This window comes from Podarcis gaigeae (assembly GCF_964106915.1).
Source record: "Podarcis gaigeae genome assembly, chromosome: 6".
Lineage (NCBI taxonomy): Eukaryota > Metazoa > Chordata > Lepidosauria > Squamata > Lacertidae > Podarcis > Podarcis gaigeae.
Window position 1 is genome coordinate 98,260,747 of NC_139682.1, and position 21,329 is coordinate 98,282,075.

Below are 21,329 nucleotides of genomic sequence, written 5' to 3' on the forward strand. Positions count from 1 at the left end.
CTTCATCCCTGTGGGAGATGAATGCAGCCCCGCACAGCTGTGCCTGTGTTCGGAGGAGAAGGCTTGGCTTGGCGGGCCTGGCTCTTCCCTCTTCCCCTCAGCCTTCCAGGGGCGCCGAGAAGTGGGGCAGGTGGAGCTGGCCGTGTCTCCCGACCCCCGTGTCCGCCTTCTCCCTCCACAGCCCCCCCCCCCGCAGTTCCGCCACTTCCAAAGGGGCCTTTTCCCCCGCCCCCCCGCCAGTGCCGGTCCTCCTGTCTCCGCCCCCCCCCGGCGCCGAGCCCGCCTCCTCCTCCTCCTCCTCCTCCCTTCCGGGCGCGCCATGGCGGCGGCGGCGGGGCTGTGGCGGGCGGAGGCTCCGCTGGGCCGGGGCTCGTCGGCCGCCGTGTACCGGGCGCGCTGCCTGGGAGACCCTCGCGCCCCGCCGGCCGCCCTCAAGGCGTTTCTGCCGCCCGCCCGCGGGGAGGAGGAGGCGGAGGCGGAGGGAGGCGGCTACGGCTTCCGCAAGGAGCGCGCGGCGCTGGAGGAGCTGCGCGGCCACCGCAGCATCGGTGAGAGCGCGCGCGAGGGCGGCGGGTTCCGGGGCTTGTGCAGAGAGCAGGAGCGGAGGCGAAAAGGGGCTTCCCTGGCCCGGCTGGGCGGGGTGGACTAAATGACCCCTGGGACCCCCTCCCCGCAGGGGCCTGGCGGGGGCGGGGGCTTTGCCCAAGGAGAACCCCAGCCTGGGTCTCCCGCAGCCCCGCGCGCTCTCCGGCCCCCCTTCTGGGGCACATCCTCCCCCGGGAGGAACCCGTCTCCGGCATCGCCCGCCATGTGCTGGGACCCGCGCTATTGGGAGAAGCAGGGAACCGCAGGGCGCTTGTTTTGTGGTTCCGCCGTCCCACAAATGGGGAAGCAGCCGGGGGGGCTTAATCCAGTGCCTGATGATGGTACTAGTGATTGATCCTTTGACAGGCAATATCTGCTTTGCCCTTCCCATCTCCAGGACCAGAAGTGGCAAAGCCACTCATGGGCCAGAAAGCCCATAGGGAGACCCCCCCCCCATCACCTTGAGATGCATTGTGGAAGAAATGCAGGATATAAATCGGTTCACTAAATAAAATGGGTACATGTGCACAGCATGAGTCCCCAACCTGTTGCCCTTCATCATCCCTGACCATTGGCCTGTGAGAGTTGCAGTCCAAGCCACTGGGCGGTCAAGAGGCTGGGGAAGGCTGGCGCAAGTCTTGTTGAGTGTGTTCATTTTGTCTGAAGCCTGAGTGGGAAACAGACAAGCTCAGTGGCTTAGAGCATGGTGTGCTAAGACGCCAAGGCGGCAGGTTTGATCCCCCTCTGGGACAGCCCTGCAGGGGGTTGGACTAGGTGAACCTCAGGATCCATTCCAGCGCTGCGAGTCTGTGATTCTAAGACTCTTGTGTAACATGCCTTGTTGCTTTGCTGAAGAGCGATACTTAAAACTTCCCAAAAAATAATAAATGTGAGACTTAGCACTGCATCTCAAGGCAACTGTGCTTTGGCTTCTCCCAGCTGCTGCCAGAGGTCAGCTGCAGATTACCATCACCTCACGGTAACTGCTTCTTAGCCTCTTGCAATGCGCATGCAACCCTATGGCTGTCTTTGCTGAGAGACATAGATGTTTAGTACCGGGCCAGCCCCAGCTCCTCTTGCCCCCACACTGCCAGACATACTGATGGGAACTATGTGGCGAATGGTTGGCTCTGCGCATAACAGCATAAATCTACACCAAATGGTCAAGTGTAGCCCCCATACAGCACAGAGCATAGCTTGGAGCAGAAGGAAACTGACTTGTTTCCCTCTAAAATTCCAAAGGCAAGAAGAATCACAACTAGGCAATCCATGAAGCGCATTCAGGCATCCACTGGAAATGCTGCAGCTTGGCATATCATACTTTGGCCAACAACCACAATGAGTGAACCAAGTCTTGTTGCTGTGCTACAGGGGGAAAAATCCGGAAAATTGGGCAGCAGACAGGAGTTCAGCCAGACGGATTTCCTTCTCAAATGATGCCATATTGGACCCGTGCAGAGTATCCAGGGTGTTTGAATTCATTTCGGTACACCTATTGCCAACCATGTTGGCTGTGACGTCCATTGCAGTAGAACTCTGCATGGATCCAGACTAGAATTTTATTTGGTGCTACCTAAAGACTGTTTCGTTGTTGACCTTATTTGTGCTGCATCCATTTTTCTTTGATGGCCACAGAGTTGGGGTAAGGATCCTCTTGAAGGTTAGAAGGTTAATCCCCCAAAAGAAACAAGCGGCACTTGCCTAGCTCTGGATTAAATTATACCCAGGCCCAGATGCTTCAGGAAAAGTGCTGGAAACAACTGAATCTTGTATGTTCCAAATGCAGCTTTTTGTGGGAATCACTGCCTTAGCGCAGAACAGCTTCCGGGCACCAGTAGTGCCCCACCAAGTAACCCCTGCTGATCCTTTTGGGATGTTTTTCTACTTGCAGTGACTTTGTACGGTGTGTTCACCGACTACCCTTCTGCCCAAGGCCCGTCGTGCTGCCTCTTGTTGGAGTTGCTGGACATCAGCGTGTCAGAGCTGCTGGCGCACTCCAGCCTGCATGGCTGCTCCATGTGGATCACCCAGCACTGTGCGCGAGACGTCCTGGAAGGCCTTGCCTTCCTCCACCACAGAGGCTATGTGCATGCAGACCTGAAGCCGCGCAACATCCTGTGGAGTGCAGAGGAGGAGGGCTTCAAGCTCATTGACTTTGGACTCAGCTTCAAGGAGGGTATTCAGGTTGGTCAAGCGTCATTGGAACCTTTTAGGCAAAAAGGTAATCAGAGAGGTGAGATGACTGCAGAAAATGCTGATTGGCTTTGGGAGCCCTTGTGCTGTGCACACTCACCCCGCTTTTGCCTTTTCTAAAGGGGGTGACACACTTTCAGAAACCGGCAAAAAATGCCAGACAAAAGGCGTGTGTGCCCTGTAGCAAAAGAAAACACTTTCAGCTGTAAAGATATCTTTGTCTATGACCAGGAAATGGTTCCAAATTCTCTTCTGTCAGGGGTTCAGAAGGAGAGACACAGGAGGGGGAGCAAATGGAGAGTGAGGAGGAGGAGTACGAGGGGGGCGCAGGCAGTGACAGTGGCCAGAGTTATTCCACAAGCCTCTCTAGCGAATCGGAGGACTCACAGAAGGGAGCGCCGGTGGCCAGAGCAAGGGAGATTCCAAGGGAGAAACCTCAAGAGGGAGGGGCCAGCGGGGAGTCCCTGAACAGCAGCTGGAGATCAGGGCCAGCGTCTCCACCAGAGCGCAGTGGGGAGGGGGAGTCCCAGGAGTCGGGACCAGTGTCCTCACCACCAGAGGGAGGAGAGGAGTCAGGTTTGGCAACACCCACATCAGGAAGCGGGGAAACGGTCAGAAGGAAAGTCACCGGCTGGGCGCGCGTGCCAAGTTCAAATGTACAGGAGCGTGGCACAGCGGGGAGCCCGGGAAGGGAGCCAGGTCCTAAAGCCCGCCGGAGGGAGGGGCAAGACTCAGGAGGCTCCGCGTCAAGAGGAGTCCAGGAAGGAGGGAACCCCAGAGGGCAGAAGGACCCAACGCAGGAAAGAGCAGCGCAAGAGGTGGAGCCGGGCTAGAATCTTAAACTGGTGTGGGTGGAGCAGTGAGTCAGAGGGGACTTAGCCGGTCTAGCGTTAAGACGTGGGCCTGCGCGCCCAGAGCTTGGAAATGGAAACTAAACTTCAATAAAGACTTTTGTATATAATATCCACTGGGCGTTGGTCCTCTGTGAGCTGGGACCTAGCGGCAGTCCTGACATCTTCGATTAGAAACTTCACCCTGTGTATGTGTGTGTGCCCGTGGGGGGTACATGCAGTGCTTTTATTAAAACGTATCCTGAAATCTTTACGGAAGGGATTGCTATTATTCTGCTCTGTGAGCATTGTTGCAGAATTGCTTGAGTACTTTGTACACATTTAAAAGAATGCTCTAGGTTGCTTATTGCTCGAAGGCACTGCTTCCCAAACTTTGGTCGCCAGTTGCTTATGGACTACAATTCCCATCATCCCTGACTACTGGTCTTGCTAGCTAGCGATGATGGGAGTTCTAGTCCAAAAACAGCTGGAGATCCAAGTTTGGGAAACACTGCTCTAAGCGGTGTGGCCTTGAGGTTTCCTGTTTCCCACAGAATCATAGAATGGTAGAGTTGGAAGGGACCCCGAGGGTCATCCAGTCCATCCCTTGCAGTTCCTACGCATGTGTAGGAAGACACGGGTTTGCCGCACATGAGGTGAATTCCTTTCTCCCAAGCAGTCTCAGATGCACATGGGACTCACCGACACTTCTGATTGTCCCATGCTTTCTAGGCAGGGGTCTGAGCCTGTCGCTTTCCCCCACAAAAATCTGCTCGGCGCTACATCAGAACAAACAGCAGTCCACGGAAAACCTAATGGCTGTTTGTTCTGGTTCAGCACTAAATGGTGAGTTTTCCCGGGGGAAAGCATCAGGGCAAATGGAAGACAGCCCTCGGGGCCGCAAGGGGACGGACGGACCAGGCTCTTACTGCTTTCAGAAATCTGCAGGAGGAGTGCTCCAAAGGTTTGGACAAGCCCCCAGTTAGCGTGGGTAGAACAAATTGCTCCGCCCCCTGAGTGTGTGAAATATGCCTACCAATTCCTCTGGTAGTGGAAGAGCAAAACGTCTGTAGTGCTCGGATATTTCTGCCTGGAAATGGCACAAATCAACATTTAAACATACACTGAGGTGGTTTTCCAGTGAGTTTCTTTTCAGAACCCCTTGAAACATTTTAAACTTAAATCACAAAACAGATTTCCTATGCAGCTGCTGAATTTTTGCTTGTGAATTTTTATATTTTGCTTCTATAAAAAAGTTTCTTGACAAATTCTTGGACTAGCAAAAGTTAAGCATTTCTTTGTGGTATCCTTTGGCTCTGCATGAAGCAGCCTAAGTGGGCGATTTCTCTGGACCACCATAAAACAAACTAGTATAAGGTTTCAAATCCACTGCAGTGCTTTGTTATGCTTTTAGGCTTCTAAGCAAACTCTTTGTTCTCCCCAGGATGTGAAGTACATTCAGACGGACGGATACCGCGCTCCTGAGGCTGAGCTGCAGAACTGCCTCTCCAAGGCGGGAGTGCAAGGCGGGACGGAATGCACTTCTGCTATCGATCTCTGGAGTCTTGGAATAGTATTGCTGGAGATGTTTTCAGGAATGAAACTAAAACATACTGTCCAGTCTCAGGAATGGAGGGTGAGGAGCTTTGCAGTAATTTTGCAGAGATATCAGTTAGCTTTTGAGATTTGCAGGCTTGGTGGATCAGAGGAGTGCTGAATAACTTCAGTAAGGCTTTTGACAAAGTCCCCCAGGATATTCTTGCAAGGAAGCTAGTAAAATGTGAGTTGAACGAGGTAACTGTCAGGTGGATTTGTAGCTGGTTGAGCAAACCCAAAGAGTACACATTAATGGTTCCTTGTCATCCTGGAAATAAGGGATAAGCAGAGTGCTGCAGGGTTCTGTCCTGGGCCCATTGTTGTTCAACACCTTTATAAATGAGTTGGATGAAAGAATGGAAGGCATGTGTGTCAAATTTGAAGAGGACACCAAACTGAAAGGGGTGCAGAAGACAGAATCAGAATTCAAAATGACCATAACAGATTGGAAAACTGGACCTAAACTAACAGAATGATTTTCAAAAGGGACAAATGTAAGGTTCTGCACTTAGGCAGGAAGAACCAGATGCACAAATATAGGATGGGGGACACCTGGCTTACTAGCAGTATGTGTGAAAGGAATCTAGGGGTCTTATATAAAAATAATTTATTATTTATACCTCACCCATCTGGGTGGTTTCCCCAGCCCCTCTTAGTAAACCATAAGCTTAACATGAGTCAACAGTGTGATGCAGCAGCAAAGAAAGCTAACACAATTCTAGGCTGCATCAACAGAAGTCGAGTGCCCAGATCAAGGGAAATAATAGTACCACTCAATTCTGCCTTGATCAGATCACACCTCATCTTTGATGGCAATTTCTCTTTGGGAGTTTTGAAACTCCGATTTGAAGAAGACAGCACCTTACATGGCTTGAATTTGCCTTGCTGGATAGATAAAATACTGAACGTTGCAGCTTTCCTGATGGGAGCCAATACCTTAACAGTCTGTGAAATAAGCAATCATTTGCTGGGGGAGGAGCGGAGGTGGCACAAGCTGACATCAGCACATGTCATAGGAATGTAATAAGCTGCCAGCTGAGGCCACAGATCCTTCAAATTCAATATTGTCGTCACGGACAGGCAGCTGCTTTCTGGGATTTAAGGCAGCCTTCTTCCCTGGCCCTCCCTGGCGATGCCAGAGCTGGAACACAGCATGCAGAGTGGGAGCCGCACCTCCGAGCCATGAGCTTTTCCTGTAATGTAGGGTTTATATAATTGCATTGCTATAAAGTTACAGTTTACACAACCCTTCGTCCCTTCCATAGGTACCTTTTCAGTCTCCCAACATGGTGACTGCAGCTTCTCACAGTCCTCAGCCAGGTGTGTTGTACCTTCTTTCAGGGGAGAGATAGGATATCCCTCCCCACTAGCACAATCATAGGTCTGGAGCATCCTCAGGCCTCCATCCCCACAACGCAGATCCCAGTGCATCTCTCCCAGAGAACCGGAGTGAAGAATGGGAGCCGCCTCAAAGGCACCTGGGTGGTGTTAGGAAGTGATGTAAGCTTTAGAATCATAGAATCATAGAGTTGGAAGAGACCACAAGGGCCATCGAGTCCAACCCCCTGCCAAGCAGGAAACACCATCAGAGCACTCCTGACATATGGTTGTCAAGCCTCTGCTTAAAGACCTCCAAATGAAATGAAATAAAACTGTTTCAAATAGTTTTTAATAACCAAAAATGTAGCGCTTGGGGTACATTTAAACAAGGTTTAGATCGACCCTCCAGGCGTTGCCAGATTACAACTCCCACCATCCCTTTGGCTGGGCTGGCTGGGCTTGATGGGAAATAGAGTCCAACAACTTTCAGGTTTCCCATGTCTGCTTCATAGAATCATAGAGTTGGAAGAGACCACAAGGGCCATTGAGAGTCCAACCCCCTGCCAAGCTGGAAACACCATCAGAGCACTCCTGACATATGGTTGTCAAGCCTCTGCTTAAAGACCTCCAAAGAAGGAGACTCCACCACACTCCTTGGCAGCAAATTCCACTGTCGAACAGCTCTTACTGTCAGGAAGTTCTTCCTAATGTTTAGGTGGAATCTTCTTTCTTGTAGTTTGGATCCATTGCTCTGTGTCCGCTTCTCTGGAGCAGCAGAAAACAACCTTTCTCCCTCCTCTATGTGACATCCTTTTATATATTTGAACATGGCTATCATATCACCCCTTAACCTCCTCTTCTCCAGGCTAAACATGCCCAGCTCCCTTAGCCGTTCCTCATAAGGCTTCGTTTCCAGGCCTTTGACCATTTTGGTTGCCCTCCTCTGGACACGTTCCAGTTTGACAGTGTCCTTCTTGAACTGTGGTGCCCAGAACTGGACACAGTACTCCAGGTGAGGTCTGACCAGAGCAGAATACAGTGGCACTATTACTTCCCTTGATCTAGATGCTATACTCCTATTGATGCAGCCCAGAATTGCATTGGCCTTTTTAGCTGCCGCGTCACACTGTTGGCTCATGTCAAGTTTGTGGTCAACCAAGACTCCTTTTCACATGTACTGCTCTCAAGCCAGGTGTCACCCATCTTGTATTTGTGCCTCTCATTTTTTTTGCCCAAGTGCAATACTTTACATTTCTCCCTGTTAAAATTCATCTTGTTTGTTTTGGTCCAGTTCTCTAATCTGTCAAGGTCGTTTTGAAGTGTGATCCTGTCCTCTGGGGTGTTAGCCACCCCTCCCAGTTTGGTGTCATCTGCAAATTTGATCAGGATGCCCTTGAGCTGTGTTTCCTCTGCTGAATCATTTGCTCCAAATTCTTCAGGTCGGGCATTGTTTTCTTTATCGGAGCAGACTGAGGCAAAGAAGGCATTGAGGAGTTCAGCCCTTTCTGTGTCCCCTGTTTGCATTTCACCATCTTCTTCTCTGAGTGACCCCACTGTTTCTTTGTTCTTCCTTTTGCTACAAACATACCCATAAAAGCCTTTTTTGTTGCTTTTAACCTCTCTAGCAAGCCTGAGTTCATTCTGTGCTTTAGGTTTTCTGACTTTGTGTCTACACGTGCTGGCTATTTGTTTGAATTCCTCTTTGGTGGTTTCCCCCCTTTTCCATTTTTTGTACACATCCTTTTGTACACAATCTTAACTCAGTTAAAAGTTCTTTAGATAGCCACCCTGGCTTCTTTAGGCACCCTCCATGTTTCCGTCTCATTGGTATTGCCTGAAGTTGTGCTTTTACTATCTTCCTCTTAACAAACTCCCCGCCATCATGAACTCCCTTTCCTTTTAGTGTTACTGTCCATGGGATCTCACCCAGCACTTCCCTAAGTTTTATGAAGTTGGCTTTCTTAAAGTCAAGAAATGGAGTCCTAGTATGCTTGGCTGCTCCTTTCCGCTGTATAGTAAACTTCAGAAGAGCATGATCACTCGCGCCTAATGATCCTCCCACTTCTACCCCACCAACCAGGTCATCAACATTGGTTAGGACCAGATCTAAAATGGCTGTTCCTCTTGTTGCTTCTCCCACTTTCTGGACAATGAAGTTGTCTGCAAGGCCAGTGAGGAATCTGTTTGACCTTATGCTCTTGGCTGAGTTTGACATCCAACAAATATCGGGGTAACTGAAGTCCCCCATTACTACTATCTCCCTTCCTTTTGCATGCTTGGCCATCTGTTCCAGGAAGGCATCATCTATGTCCTCCGTTTGGCTTGGGGATCTATAGTAAACTCCCACAATGAGGTCCCTGTTATTCTCCTCTCCCTTAATTTTGACCCAAATGCTCTCACTTTGGCTTTGAGGTTCTAAATCTTGGATCTCTTCACAGGTATACACATCCCTGACATATAACGCCACTCCTCCTCCTTTCTTGTCTGGTCTGTTTCTCTGAAATAGATTGTATCCCTCCATTATTACATTCCAATCGTGGGACTTATCCCACCAGGTTTCATTGATGCCTATTATGTCATATTTAGTTTGCTGTACCAAGAGCTCAAGCTCATCTTGTTTATTTCCCATGCTTTGGCCATTAGTGTACAGACATTGAAGTCCATTAATCATTCCCCCGTGTCTCTTATTTAAGGATTTTTTCCTCCCACCACTAGGTCTGCGTGCTGTTTGCTCCATTTCGTCTATGACATTTGGATGATCATCTTCATCAATTGATAGACTCCTACCTTCAGGAGCACTGTCTCCCTCCCCCACATTAGTCAGTTTAAAGCCCTCCTGATGAGGTTTCTGAGATTTTTGGCAAAAACATTCCTCCCAACCGTTGTGAGGTGCAGCCCATCGCTTGCCAGAAGTCCATCTTCAAGAAACTGCAGTCCGTGATCTGAGAATCCAAACCGTTCCTGTTTACACCATTTGCGAAGCCAGCTGTTCACTTCCACTATTTTTCCCTCTCTCCCTGGGCCACGTCGTTCAACTGGGAGGACAGATGAGATGACAATTTGTGCATTTAATTGCTTCAATTTCCTGCCCAGAGCCTCGTAGTCTCTTTTGATCTTCTGGAGGCTATTGCTTGCGGTGTCATTGGTTCCCACATGAACCAAGAGGAAGGGGTATTTGTCAGTGGGTTTTATGATTCCTTGCAGTCGTTCAGTTACATCTTGGATCTTAGCCCCGGGGAGACAGCACACTTCCCGAGACATCTTGTCAGGCCCACAGATCACTGCTTCTGTTCCCCTCAGTAGGGAATCCCCTATCACCACTACACGCCTCCTCTTAGGTCTGGTCAGGATTCTTCCGTGAGCTGTCCGTTCCAAGGTCGACTGACTTTGCTGCTCGTCTTCATATACCTGATCGACTGTAATGAGGGAGAGATCCTCAAATGGAGTCTGCTCTTCGTCTTCCATGCTAGGGGAGAGGACCTCAAAGCGATTGTATATTTCTAAACAATCAGAGCGAACCCTGGGCCTCCTACTTCTTTGAGTCACGTTTCTCCATATATCTGGCTCCTGTGTTGGTGAACTAGCCTCCTTCTCAGGGGAGTCCCCTGTCTCCTCCTTGGTGGAGATGGTGTGCTCTGTTGCTTCCAAGAAGAGCTCCAGCTCTCTAATTCTTTGGAGCGTAGGTACACGTTCCTCCAGTTGCTGGACTTTGTCTTTTAAGAGGGCAATCAACATGCAATTGCTGCAGGTAAAGCTGCCTGCAATCTTTGACAAGATGGCAAACATTGCGCAGGAACCGCAGGCGACTGCAGCTGTTCCCTCACCCTCCATCTTGAGAACATGTCGTTGGGGGTGGCTACAGCGGTCCTCCATCATAAAAAGCGTGAAGACAGGACAAATAACCCCCCCCAAAAAAAACCTAGGTCTCCCCCAACAAACGTTTGAGACTAGCTCCCCTAAATCTAAAAGATGGATCAAACTGCACGCGCCGCTGCCCTGCAAGCTCTGATAAGCTCCTCCCACAGCTAATCACCTGCCTCAACAGAAACCCTGCCCCCTCTGACCTTTGCACAGGGAGAGCAGCTAATCAGCCACAAAGAAACACACAAGAAACCCCTTTTTGCTCCTTCTTCAGCTGCTGCCCTGCAAGCTCTTTAGTGGAAGAAAGGAAGAAAACTCCAACCCAGCAGGGTACTTGATCTGCTTCTAAAGTCAGCAGATGAAACATACTTCTACACTCTCCCAACTTGGAACAGCCCAGGGCATGTGGTGTTGGTGGCCAAGTACAAGCACAACTGGGGGCTCCAATCCCTGGTGCAGATGGCTGAAGAGAAGGGAGGAGCATCAACTAATTTTAGGAATGGGTAGAATTACGCTGGTTTGCTTTGTGTCAATACTGAACCCACCATGGAATAGGTGTTATGGAGCAATTTACTGCGGCAGGCTTAATGGGGGGGGGGGGGCTTACAGCAGTAGCTGGCTCTGCTACAACCTCAGGGAACTCTGTTCAGATTGTTCAGAGTAAATACAAGATGGGTTGGGGGTTTTTTTCCTTCTAAGAGATTTTCATCCCACCTCTTCTTCCTAGGAAAATAGTTCTGCCATTATTGAGCACATTTTCGCCAGCAAAAGTGTAGTGAATTCTGCCATCCCTGCCTATCACCTCAGAGACCTCCTCAAAAGGTATGTTGCCTGTTAGCTTCTGCAATGTTTTCTTCCTCTGGGGTTTTGCCCTGCCGCTCTAGCTCAGCCTCTGGATTTAGTCAAACAAAGGGGGAGTTCCATTGTTATCTACAAAGGCTTTTGAACAAGAGGGACTTTCTGCCTCTGGTGACTCTCCCTTAACCTCAGCAGTGCTTCATATAATAAATGGGATTGTTAGGTCCCAGCCCCAGCTTTTCCTCTCTTGGGCTTCCTTAATACGGCAGATACAAAACCAGCATTTGCCTCCCATAAGGGCCCGTATGTGTTTCATCACTTAATGGATGCTAAAATCACTACCACTTATGTGAATGGAAAATGGTTGTTAAAAGGCAACGGCTGGGCAAAGTCTTGCTTGGGGTGTGGGAGAGATAGAAGATAGTAACCAGGCTAAGGTATGCCAAAATACTATATAATTTATTTTGTTTCATATCGGCCCTCATTTTTTGTCATTCACCTACAGTTTACTTAACTCTTTTCAGTTGCTGTGGAGAGCAGCGAATAATTGCTAGCTCAGGCAATGTGTATTTGCAACTTTCTCCTTTCAGTCGTCTTTTAAATAAGTAAGACGTAAGTAACCTGGGGTCAAAGCCCCACACAAATCAGGAAATTGTGCAATAGATTCATGAAACAGTCATCCAGCTAGAAGGTTTCACCAGTAGATTAATTAATGAGACCAAATTGTGTTTGGTGGAGCTGTGAATTTGCAGTCTGCTTGTTTGGTTTTTTGAGACTATTTTGGTAATAATATTTATGGGAAATAAAATACTAAAGATGAGCTTTCTTTCCAGCAACATGCAGTAAGTTATCTAATTTGCTTGGCATAACTCAGTATGTAGAATCTACGTCCCGGGGAGAACCAGTGGCATGGCCACTCATCTTTAAAAGAGAAAGGCAGGAGAAATGTATATGTTGCTTTGTGTTCCAGTAGCACACTTCCACAGAATGGCACTCAAGGGAACCTGCAGTGCAGCCAAAATAAAATTACTAGCAAATGACCACTGAAATACATAATAAGGTTTATAAAATCAGCATCACCATAAAGCCATAGAATTGGAACAATGAAAGCTGTGGTGTCGTGCTTTCTCTAGAACCTGGTGGGCTTTTGCTATTCTTCTAGAAATCAGCTTGGATGCAGCTTGAATGGTCTCCCTGTGGGGAGCATCTCTGGAACTTGCTTGTACAACAAAGACTCCTTTTTGCTTTCCAGCATGCTTCGCGAGGACCCACAGGAAAGAGCCACTGCAGCAAAGGCCTTGTGCAGCCCCTTCTTCAGCATTCCTTTTGGTAGGGTGTATAACATCTTTCATTTTTCTGGCCACAAATAACACTTGCCTAACTGGCCCTGACTCTGTTCATTTCATTTTGAGATTTTCTATCCATTCTCTGCATCAAGTTTAAGCTGGTTAACATCTTAAAAACAACATTTGTCCTTAAGAGGGACCCTCTGGCCATCTTGTGGACTCCTAAGGGTATGTTTTCAATTAACGTTTCCTCCTTTCACACTTCTCCCGTGTGCCATTTTAAATGCCTGAATCGGGCTTAGCCCCATTTCACGGATGTCAGAACCCAACATTATAAGGAGAGTTTTTTTATTCATTTTTATTTATTGGATTTATATGCTGCCCTTCATCCCAGGATCTCAGGGCGGTTCACAAGGTAAAAATACAAGGTAAAGAGGCATTGTATGTGATAAGGCAAGGTAAAGAAAGACAAACTTTTTAACTCTCTTTGAGAATAGGATTGAGTAGGTTGCAGCAACTTGCATCCAACCATTTCTAATTTCTCTTTGATATAATGATCACCTTACATTGCTTTAACAGCCCCCCATATTGAAGATCTGGTGATGCTTCCAACTCCAGTGCTAAGACTGCTAAATATTTTGAGCGATACCTCTCTCCAAAATGAAGAAGAATTTGAAGGTTGGTAGATCTTGATGTAGCTCCTTATCTTTTAGCACGCTACAGAACCTACTAGGAAGGGGGATGGCTTGAGATGTACTGGAAGTGGGAAAATACTGAAATCCTGAGCCAATGTTTTAGCGCAGCCCACCATGCTTTAGTTGAAATTGGGCATTCACCAGCTTCTAACATGGTTTAGTTGATATTGGGCATTCACCAGCGTCTAACAGAAGTATGGAGTTGGGGACACAGTTGGGTACCTACAGCAGAGATCATAGAAATTTTGCCTGAAAGCCATCTAGCTTTGGCAGGTCCCCATTATGCCAGACATTTGCAGTGTACAGGAGTTGGGAAACAGATTTTGCACTGAAAACCCTTAAGGCTGCTGGAACATATTTGCCGCCCTTTGTGAAAAAGAATCTGAGTATGGCTAGCTCCTTTTGAAGGGAGGTTTGCCAGTGGTGCTTCCAAGATCCTGTATGATGGAATGTGAGCCCTAGATAACTGAAGTACTTTATCTGTTCAAGGATATGGCCATCCAGCATCCTTTTAGACTGGGAGAAGCTTCTTTCAAATACTAAAATTTTAGATTTTTCATAATTAATGGATAAACCATTTCCAGAACAGTAATCAGAAAGCTTCCTCAGCAGATATTTCAAACCGGGTCTGGAACATGAGATGATGGCCGTGTCATCCGCATGTAACAACAAAGGGGGTCCTTCTCATTCCTATTTTTGGAAGGTGTCCATCTGGGTCCATTAAGCTCTCTTCTAGTGTGGGGGCCAAAATGCATCCCTGTCTCTAAAATTTATCTACAGAAACATTGTAAAATTTTTGAATGTTGATGACATTGAAATGAGCTGAAGGAGTTCTAGCAACAAGGTTAAAAATAAGATTGGATTGATAATAGATAAATTAATTGGATATGAATTTGCTGAAATAATTTTTAAAAGGGATACAAAAAAGGGAGATGTGAGGAAGTCAGGAAAATAAGTGAATCAAAGAGGAGAAATTAAAAAAAGGGATTTTGTGTTTTTCTTTTTTTCTTAGTGTTTTTTTCTGCTTTTGTATTTTTTGTATTTGGTAATTTTATACTTTTCTGTATGTGTTATTTCTTTTTTCTGTTTGTTGTTATTTCTGAAACTTTATAAAATATTATTAAAAACAAAAAACAAAATGCATCCCTGTCTCAACCCCCGCCCATGTCATCTCAATACTGTTTGATAACTGTCCCTGCCGACCACATCGGACCTGCAGTTTGGTTCCATTGTACAGGGCTTTTATAAGAAAGAGGAGTCATTTGTCCTGCAAAATCAGATTTAATTTGGACCATAGCTGGGATCTGGGGATGGAATCAAACACTGATTTCAGATCTATGAAGGCCACAAAGAGCTTACCCTGTAGAGGCCTGGTATACTTCTCGGCTAGGAAGGACAGCATTAGACAGTGGTCTGATGTTGAATGGTTCTCACGAAAGGCTGCCTGGGCTTCAGATAGTATATTATGTTCACTTAGAAAAGTTGTCAGTTTGTTACTGAGGAATTGGGCATACAGCTTCCCAATTATTGAAAGCAGGCTAATTGGCCTATAATTGGAGGGTAAGTTTGGGTGGCCTCTCTTAAAGATTGGGACTACTATAGCATGTTTCCAGCTATATAGTACTTTGCCCAAGTTATTTACTACCGTAAAAAGGGCTGCCAGAAGCGGAGCCCACCAGTGCTGGTTTGATGTGATCAATTCAGGGGTTAAAGACTTTCCCTGGAGTCGTTCTGCTCTTCAGATTCCCAATTAATGTATAGACTTCCTCCACAGTAACCGGCCTCCGCTGAGGGAGCAGTGACAATTCTGCCCTGTCATCATCCTGGAAGCTGGAAGGGAGGTTTGGATTTTCATAAATATATTTCTGAAGTGGTTCTCCCAAACCTGAGCTGGAATGACACAGCTGGGGGCTGAAGAGCTATTTTTCATTGAGTCGGAGACCAGTTGCCAAAAGAGTCTAGTTTCATTGTTTAGTGAGGCATTCAATAGCAGGGACCAGGAATTTTGTTCGGACTGCCTTTTTTTTTTTTTTTTTTTTTGAGGCCAGGGTCTTACTGCCCACCCTGTTCTGTTTCATTGCTGTGTTTGCTCAAACGGAACAAAGAGCAGGGGAAAGGAAAGGATCGTGTCCTTCCTTCTAATTCCTCTCCGTGCTCTAATGCTTTCTAGGGACTCGCAGGCAGCCGGAAAACATGCAGATGGGAGAGAGAAAGAGAAAGAGAAAGAGAAAGCTGGCTTGGGTGTGTGTGGGGAAACTTTTGCCTTCCTTTCCTCCCTCCCGTTAAACTCCTCTCCTGCATTCTTAGCCAGCTGCTTCTCTGCACACCCCTCTCATGCTCCTTGTCCCTTCTGTGTTTTTCCTTCCCTCCCCACTTAAAACGTGGTTACAAAGCATAGATCCACATGGATCACATAGCATGTCCATGGCTACAGCCTGCACCAAAAAAATCACGCACTCACAGTTGCCTGGGGCTGCAATGGTACAAAAACATGGTTAAAAAGGATAGATCCACATGGATCCTCAGGATCTTTGCATTGTGTCACCCCAAATTCACCATCAGATCACATAACCTGTCCATGGCTACAGCCTGCACCAAAAAAATCATGCACCCATTGTTGCCTGGGGCTGCAATGATACAAAAACGTGGTTCCAAAGCATGGATCCACAGGGATTCTCAGGATCTTTGCATTGGGTCACCCCAAATTCACCATCAGATCACATGTCTGTGGCCACAGCATGAAGCACAAAAATGATACATCCACTGTTTCATTCAGATTTTTTCCCCTTTGTTTTCCTCCTCTAAAAACGATGTGCGTGTTATGGTTAGGTGCGTGTTATAGAGCGAAAAATACGTAATTTAGTCCAGCATTTCTATAGGCCAAATAAGTGTTCCTTAAGGCTTCCTTCTTTGTACGGCACTCTTGGTCAAACCAACAGCGCCCTTTAGCAGTGCGTGGCTTGCCGGCTGAGTTTATGTTGACAGAGACCACATCCTGCAAGGACTCAATGAGATTTTTGTAAGCCGTCAGGGAGGAATCTATTGATAAATTGTTTATTATAATTGATCTTAATTGCAGTTTCTGAATTCAATCTATTCTCAACTGCAATTGCTATCTCAGGTGTCCATTTTTTTCTGCACAATGCTGGATCATTTGCTTTATCTATTTCCTCGTGTTCTATGTCAAACCTGGACATAATTAGTTGACCCCTATATGTTATGAAACATGCAATTTGTGGCAAAAAATATGTTATTGATTATGTTTGTTTGTTTGTTGCCCTTCCTTCAAGCAGCTTAGGTAAGTGGCTTAGTCTTTCCTGGGTCCTTCTGCGCCAGTCTATCCAATATGCTACGCTGGCTCTTTGCTATTTTCAGTTGTCTTCTCAATTCCACAGATATCGTGGATGACATAAGAGAAGAATGTTGCAAATATGGACGGGTTGTGTCCCTGTTTGTTCCGAAGGAAAATCCAGGCAAAGGCCATGTAAGTACTTGGGCAGTCAAGATTTGTGTGTATGTTTCATCTTTGAGGTTTTGGTCTAAGGCTGCACTGAGCTCTCCTTTTACAATGACAGCTGAGTGAGACACATACTGAGGCTTCCTGATACAACTCCTGTCTTCTATCTTGCATAGAGAGAATGATTCTCTTATAAATGGAAGCAGATTTAAATATATATATATATATATATCAGATTTTGTGTGTGTGTTTGCATTTGTCTCTCTGGGAATCTTGGAATACTTTACTGCTTGTATATATCTCTAAAATAAAATTGTATACTATTGCATTTCAGACTTGGAGACAGGATTTTAATAGCATTATCTATTAATGCAGTATGCCTCTGAAATGCCACACTATTAAGACTATAAAACAATAGAAATGCACCTCCATTTAAGTTTTTCAATATTACCTTCTATACTTTATCCAGAGATTCTGGTAACATCTTCTAGTGCTATATTTTGTCTTTTAAAAATCACACTACTGTAGTGTACCACACTTACATTTTGCAGAATTAAATCATTTTACAATCTTTTCTTATCAAATAAATGTATACCATTTTAATGTATTTTTCTCCTTAGTGTTTAACAAAGGTAATCTACCAGTTTCTGGGAGGTGTCTTGCCTGTCGTGGAAAGCAGGAGTGCAAGGGGGCAAAGGAGATTGACATTCCTCCTGCTTCTTTTCAGGTCTTTGTTGAGTATGCAAATGCTGCGGATTCAAAAGCTGCCCAACGAGCCCTGACTGGGAAGAGTTTTGACGGCAAGTTTGTTGTGGCGACATTTTACCCACTGAGTGCCTATAAGCGAGGGTATCTTTACCAAACCATGCTTTAGTCTGCGGCAGCGGTCAGGAGAGACGCGCGTATCCAAAGCTGCCTTGCTTTGCCAAAGTATTTTCCAGAGACGAACTCCATCTGTACTCCTCCTTTCTCATTCTGTGGTTGGCAAGAAAAAGGCCCAGGTGTTTCTGTTTTGTTGCAATGAAATCAGCCTCCTTCTTGCCTTTGATTTACTCTACAGTAACCAAAATGCTGCGAAATGGATGCTGGAGATTGAAGGTGAAGAAGAATTCAGTGGGAAAGAAATAGAGGCACAAGGCAGTGTTGGGGGTTATGGCACCGAACTTAGAGATGACAAGCATTGAATGGTGGCATGGAGGGTTGCTCCGTGAAGCCACTCCGGAGTTCCTTGTGCCACAAGCAGAGAAGCAGCAGAATGTGCCATGGAGGACAGGCATCCGGAGGAGGCTTTTAATCTGCCTTCAAACAATTTTATGGGGAGAACAGATAACATTGTCAGCCCATTGTACTCCTCCCATGTTTCCCCAGCACTTCCTCCTCCTTGTCTTCTTACCTCAGAAAGTCTGTTAAGGAGAGGAAAGTGGAACAGGAGTGGAGGGGGCAGTGGGTGCCATTTTGAGGCGTTCCTCCTTTCTCTATTGTTTCCAGTTTCAGAGACTTTCCAAGTCCCTATCCTTGATCTGTGGGCTCTCCACCTTAATTAATTGCTTCTTGGAAAGAGGTTTCCCCAACCCACACCCTTCAGTTGGCTATTTAATCAGTAAGTTACACTGGAAACAGTAGCACTTGCTTTAAAGTAGAAATGTTTCTAGCTATAGTCCTGTAAGGCTGCCGCCTTCTAGCTGTGTGCTGCAAGTCCTGCTCTTCTTTTCACAATTTTACTATGGTCAAATAGTGAAAGTAACAAACAGGAGAAATCAAGCTGGCCAGCTCTCTAGCCTGGTTGTGAAACTGGCTGTTTGATAAAGATCAGATTGTGAAACTGGTTAGTCTGCAGAGGGGGCATTTTCAAGCAAAGTCCACAGTTCTTTCTGCCCAATCTGTAGTTGTGTTTATTCAGAAGTAAGCTTAGCTGCAAACCTCTTGCCCTGTGCTACAGGAACTCTTTTTAAAAGCAACTACTTTTTCAAAAACTTTGCAATTGTGCTATTTAGAAAACGGTAGAAAAAACCCACAGAAAGTGAGGTGCTAAAATGGCACAGAGATGCAAGCACCTCAGAATGTCAGGAGAAGGGTTGGTGGCCACTGGTGAGGACAGGGGAAGGCAAAGGAACAACACAGCCTACCCTAGGGATGGAACGTAAGAAGATCTACATACCCAAAAGAGCACAAAGCCTGACACATCTAGTGGGTGGCCAACTGCAATGTCACTTGTATCTTATAATGGAAGAACCACAATGGGAGCACCCAAAACACAAAATCCCAGCCAGCTTTCAAAGCCTTCACACCCTAGGACTGAACATGTTAGGCTGTATCTGCAGAGACTTAAAGAAACATCCTCAGCCACAGTGTAACTCACATTTAAAAGAACAGGGTTGCTGCCCTAAAAATAGGGGATCTGAGGCAAGGTAGGGTCACCCAGATGATTTGGCTATATAGAAGTTGAAGCTAGACAATAGACAGGAATGTTGCATTTGTGGCATCCAGCCATTCCTTTGTAATACAACGAAGCCTTTCTTCCAGGAAGAAGGCGAGAACCAGTGAAGGCACCTTTTGGCTCCCTATGTGTAAGCCCAAATAGAAAAGTAGACATTATCTCTAAAATGATGCATTAGAAAGAGCCCTCATTTTCAAGTAAATCCTGGTTTGTGTACACTCAAGTTGATATTTCAGGTCCTGATCAATTGCAGCTCCTGTGATAGGGCTTGTTGAGCTATGAGCTTTCTCTCTATCTAGTCAGAGACTTATGGGGAGGTGGTTTTGTTTTGTTTTACGGTCTCTGAGAAATTGCCTGTTTGTGTCTTCCCAGCATCATCTGCTAATAGTTAGGCAGGTGCCTACAGAAAGGATTTAATTCTGCTCGCATAATGATATTATGGGGTGTTGTCCAACCAGATTCTTCCTGGGAGGCTTTCTGTAGAGTTACTTTCCTGAGCCAGTTTTAAACATGTTTTTCAGAGAAGAGTCTTTGTTCTGCTAGAAATGCTTGAAACTTCTGAAATTTGACTACTGGTCCTGCCCTCTCGAGGCTCCCCAGTTCCCAGCATCTCATGCATGCTTCCCCTCTGCTTTCACTGCTGCTACCGAGAATGGAAGGCACCCCAGTTTGGGGCAGCAGTTTGCCTTGCGCTTAATCCACCTTGACCCCGGCAGCCTCTCTTCCCTGCATGAGGCTCCTTCGCTTCTTGGTTTCTCAAAAGTTATGCAGCATTTCTGACAGAGTTGACTTGGGCAATGGTAGGAAAACAAGAAAGAGACGTTTTAAACGTCTCACCCACTTATTTTAGAAAATACTTGAATTTTTTTGTAATGTCTTCAGAAGCTAGCATTTTAGAAGGGGTGGGGGTGTATGCATATATATATAATTAGGATTCTCTTGTGGCAAATTTATTCCTGGGTTTTGCCTCCTTGCCTTTCTGAGCTATGAATTATTTAAGATGGGATATTGTCTGCACTGACAATTATACTGATATTGTTGAGTTTGTTTGTCCTATGTAGCGTATCTGATATAGATTTTGGGAGAGTGATATTCCTGATTCTGGATGGGGAAGCAAACTGCATCCACAGCCTCCAAGTACCTCAAGTCTTCTATGAAGAGTTTGTGTAGTCATGTCCTCTCACCTCCATAATTCACCTGGGTTTCAGTGGTCCTGCCCCTTTCAGTCTTCGTGACTTGGTTAAGTAGAATGAATGTCCAAAATGTCTACTCCCCCCCCCCCCATGCTTTACTGCCTGAGCTTGGGCTTGGCAGGGAAATGTTGCTGAGCTGCTCCTCTCTTACATTTGAAGCCAGAACTGCACGAGAACCTGAAGGTCATGGGGCTTGTGGGCAAGGACAGGGGCTCTGTCCAAAGACCCGGTCGTAGCTTTGCACACATCTGACCTGGAGTCCATTTTTGGTTCTGGCCTGCCTCCATCTCTCTGCCCCAAGAAAGACAATAGCGCTGCCTGCCTGCCTGGCTGGACTTGACTCTTCAGGAGCGTTGACATGATTCCTTTGCAAACTGTTCTGTAAAGATACGTCTTCTACTCAGATTATTTAAGGAGATCATGTGCTCTATGCACCATTGCTCAGCAGCTCAAAAGATGAATGTACAATTTTAATTGAAAAATAAAGTAGATTTGTTCTGATGTTAACCAAGCTACCTTTTATTACGGGCTGATTTGTGAGAGGGAAATTGGACTTCCAAACGGCATTGGAGATGAGGGTAGAGGGAACCCAGGCCCTAATCTGAGCCCGACAGTTTTTCAAAAATGATCCTGGCATGTATGGTGTGCTTTTAAGTATTCAAATCACTTCACATATGTGAACATGCAGCAGAAACCAGAGTCTTGCTGTCCAGCATCTGTTGGTGACAGAACTTGTGAGTTCATTCCCCCGACTTGGATGCTCTGGATAAAGCTTCATTGGGGGCAAAACTACAGTGCTGTTAAATTTGTCACTTGCAGTTTCTGGTTTTCCCCCTCATTTCTTTAGCATTAAATAGCAACCACTTGGATATCTGATCAGAATTGTGAGACGTGGGCATTAACTCTTCCTTGTGTTCCCACATCCACTGTGGGAAACACAGAAGGGAAGAGCTGCTCTTTCATGTTTTGTTTGGCCTTTGAGCTTCCCCACTGATCGCCATCAGGGAATCACACACCTGCTAAAAATAAAGATGGATTCAAGTGATGTATTCAGCACTGCATGTAGCTGACTAGAGCA

At 46.4% G+C, this 21,329-nt stretch overlaps 2 protein-coding genes across 4 annotated transcripts in view; one reads left to right on the plus strand and one right to left on the minus strand.

Moving 5' to 3' along the window:
- Window positions 1-10,677, minus strand: part of LOC310847712 (uncharacterized protein) — a gene marked incomplete at its 3' end in the record, with an annotated part of 137,242 nt that extends 126,565 nt beyond the window's left edge. The window contains exon 1 of the mRNA XM_083745774.1: window positions 10,510-10,677. The remainder of the gene's footprint in view (window positions 1-10,509) is intronic.
- UHMK1 (U2AF homology motif kinase 1) lies at window positions 310-20,758 on the plus strand. 3 transcript variants are annotated; one of them, XR_014565551.1, is made up of 9 exons: window positions 310-548; window positions 2,477-2,769; window positions 5,053-5,244; window positions 11,113-11,207; window positions 12,436-12,512; window positions 13,049-13,147; window positions 16,560-16,648; window positions 17,349-19,454; window positions 19,830-20,758. XR_014565551.1 is itself a non-coding variant. In XM_083743958.1 (8 exons), the coding sequence occupies exons 1-8, from the start codon at window positions 320-322 to the stop codon at window positions 17,493-17,495; spliced, it is 1,221 nt and encodes a 406-aa protein (XP_083600084.1). In that variant the 5' UTR covers window positions 310-319; the 3' UTR covers window positions 17,496-20,758. The 3 variants fall into 3 exon arrangements, 1 of the variants encoding a protein (XP_083600084.1); XR_014565552.1 differs by having other exon boundaries at window positions 17,349-18,403; window positions 18,435-20,758; XM_083743958.1 differs by having other exon boundaries at window positions 17,349-20,758.
- Window positions 20,759-21,329: the final 571 nt, after the last annotated feature.

What these genes read in the sequence shown, in the direction of transcription:
- UHMK1 (XM_083743958.1), top strand. Translation starts at nt 320, where the DNA reads ATGGCGGCGGCGGCGGGGCTGTGGCGGGCGGAGGCTCCGCTGGGCCGG. An exon ending in CTCAGAGACCTCCTCAAAAG is followed by an intron (nt 11,208 to 12,435) that starts GTATGTTGCCTG and finishes TTTGCTTTCCAG; the next exon opens with CATGCTTCGCGAGGACCCAC. An exon ending in AAATGAAGAAGAATTTGAAG is followed by an intron (nt 13,148 to 16,559) that starts GTTGGTAGATCT and finishes TCAATTCCACAG; the next exon opens with ATATCGTGGATGACATAAGA.